The following is a 2558-nucleotide window of genomic DNA, read 5'->3' on the forward strand; positions in this document are numbered from 1 at the left end:
ATAGCGCACCTAGGATTGTCTATAAGATTTGTAAGACCCAGTGCAAAATAAAATGTGGGCTCTTTGTTAAAAAAGTATTAGAAATTTTAATATGACAACAGCAGGGCATTATACTACACATGGGGTTCTATGAGTACAGGGTCCTGTGTGATTGTCCATGTCACATACCCATGAGGCCAGCTCTGGGGACCCTTCACATCTCTTTCAGAAAACCAAGGATGTAGAGTGATAAGGCACTTGGGAATTGTAACCTTCTTTCATAGAAACTTGAAATAAGGAAGTTATCTTAGGTCATATTTTCAAAAAGCCTAGCTTTGTTATATTTGGGGGGGTGGGTGGGAGGTAGGGGTAGGGGTGATTTACAGCCTTCTACATCCAAGTTTGTTTTTAAATTTTTTTTCAATTGCAGTTGATACATAACATTATATTCATTTCAGGTATTCAACATTTAGTGATTAGATATTTACATAACTTACAAAGTAATCACCCCAATAAGTCTAATACCCAGCTGACACCATACATAAGTATTAAAATACTATTTTTTTTGAACATAGAAAACCTAGATTTATTTGTTAAGCTATTACAAAGACAAAACGATTATCATGTGGAGTACTTTGAGGACTTCATCCCAATTTCATGTGTTCTGCTACAGAAACTGAATGAAGAGGCTACAAATTCAAGGATGGAACATAACCTAAGAAGCTATAACAGAACAGACTGGGGAAACACGGTGAAAGGAGCAAAGCTAGTCAGAAGCAGCACTCGTGTTAGTATGTGTGGCTGGGATGTTTCTAAAAAGGCTCCCTAGAGATGCCTGAATGAATTAAGCTGGGCCCCAGTAGTAAAACGATCCTTACCCCTGTGGAGAACGAGCAGAGGCCTGATTCACCTGAGATCTCAGTCTTTCTTTTTTAAGGGTAAGGGTGTCCTTAGGCCCTAAAGGGTCTATCTTAGATTCAGCCTCTCTTCCATCCCCTAAGTGCCCGTGCATTTTCACCACATACCCCTGCTAGGTTACGGAAGATACATACACTGAAGGCAGGAATTATAGGCCTACTCAGAAGGTACCTAGACACAGAAAATTTGGGGATAAAAGATAAACTACAAATACCCTCTTGGTTAAGTAAATTCACCTTGGTTAATAAAGGTCATAGTTTCTTCTGCTGGTGACAACTTGTTGTCTCATACAGTCTGTCTCAAGAAAGAACTGGTTCAGGAAGTTTTGGAGAAGGAAAAATATTTTCATCAACACCCACTCCACAGAGGAAAAGGCACCAAGTTCTCTCCCACAGTTATGAGCAGAATCCCAAAGCAACATAAAATCATTTTCAGTGATCAACATCTGCATCCTCACACTGTCCAGCAACTGTGGGTGTAGTGTCTACCTCCATCCCATCTTCATAATCTCTTATTGAATCTTCTGTCCGGACCCCAGCCATGTTATACTGGCTGCTCACAGACTGAGAAAGCATTCCTTCTAATCTCTCCAATGTGGCCTGGCCTTCAGCCATTAAGTGGGATAATCCTTCTTCATAGGTGTAAAATGTAGGGATGTCCCCCTGCCCTTGTTCATGTGCTTCCACATCATATTCTTCTCCATCGTAATCATCTGAATCTTCATCCTCAGGATCTGGATGCAAAACCTGGCATTCACATATTGCAGTGAACATTGCCTCCAAAGCTGATTTATCACTAGGCACAAATCTAAATTCAGCAATAGGTTCAACATCATCATCACTGTCTTCCTCTTCTTCATCAGTAACAGATTCTTTTGATTCTTCTTCAAATTTGGCATTCACCATAACATATAAATGCTCTCGTGGATAGGCATTTAGGTCCCTGGACACTGCATGCAAACTAATGGTGGGGTATTCCAGTGAGAATCCCAATCCAGAGCCATCTAACCAAGACAGGCGGCTCTCAGCGATGTAAAGAGTGCTGGTGCCCAGGCCCTTCCCGTTCAGCACCGCCTCGGTATCGGGCTGCTGCTGCCGGAGCCCCTCAGCCGGCCCGGGTGGCGGGAAACTCTTGAGGAAGCTCATGGCGGTAGTGAGGGCCAAGATGCAGACCGAGAGGGAGCTGAAGCGCAGCGAGCTTTATACTATTGACTATATTCCCTATGCTGTACTTTATATCCCTGTGATTATTTTTTATAAGGTTATGAGAAGTAAATTTCCTATAGCTTTCCCCTCCTTTCTGCCCCTGAAAAACCTAATTTTGGTTGCCAAGTATGTCCTCCCCATGTTCAATAGCTACTTTTTTAAAAATTTATTTTCGTTTTTATTGATTTCAGAGAGGGAGAGAGAGAGAAATATCAATGGTGAGAGAGAATCATTGATCCGCTGCCTCCTGCATGCCCCCTAATGGGGATAGAGCTCACAACCCAGGCATGTGCCCTTGGCTGGAATTGAACCTGGGACCCTTCAGTCCACAGGCCAAAGCTTTATCCATTGAGCCAAACCAGCGTGAGTACTACTTTGTTCTTGATGCTGCATTAACTTAGAAGATATTTATATTCTCTTCTTCACTTGTGTTGTGTATACTATTAATCATTAAAT

At 42.0% G+C, this 2558-nt stretch overlaps 1 protein-coding gene across 1 annotated transcript; it reads right to left on the reverse strand.

Moving 5' to 3' along the window:
- Nucleotides 1-1127: 1127 nt before the first annotated feature.
- Nucleotides 1128-2088, reverse strand: LOC118650836 (methylosome subunit pICln-like). Its single transcript, XM_036299269.1, has one exon. The coding sequence runs from the start codon at nt 2040-2042 to the stop codon at nt 1329-1331; it is 714 nt and encodes a 237-aa protein (XP_036155162.1). The 5' UTR covers nt 2043-2088; the 3' UTR covers nt 1128-1328.
- Nucleotides 2089-2558: the final 470 nt, after the last annotated feature.

The sequence above is a fragment of the Myotis myotis genome, unplaced genomic scaffold (genome assembly GCF_014108235.1).
Source record: "Myotis myotis isolate mMyoMyo1 unplaced genomic scaffold, mMyoMyo1.p scaffold_m19_p_3, whole genome shotgun sequence".
NCBI lineage: Eukaryota > Metazoa > Chordata > Mammalia > Chiroptera > Vespertilionidae > Myotis > Myotis myotis.

Coding starts and splice junctions, on each gene's coding strand:
- LOC118650836 (XM_036299269.1), bottom strand. CDS start 2,042: ATGAGCTTCCTCAAGAGTTTCCCGCCACCCGGGCCGGCTGAGGGGCTC.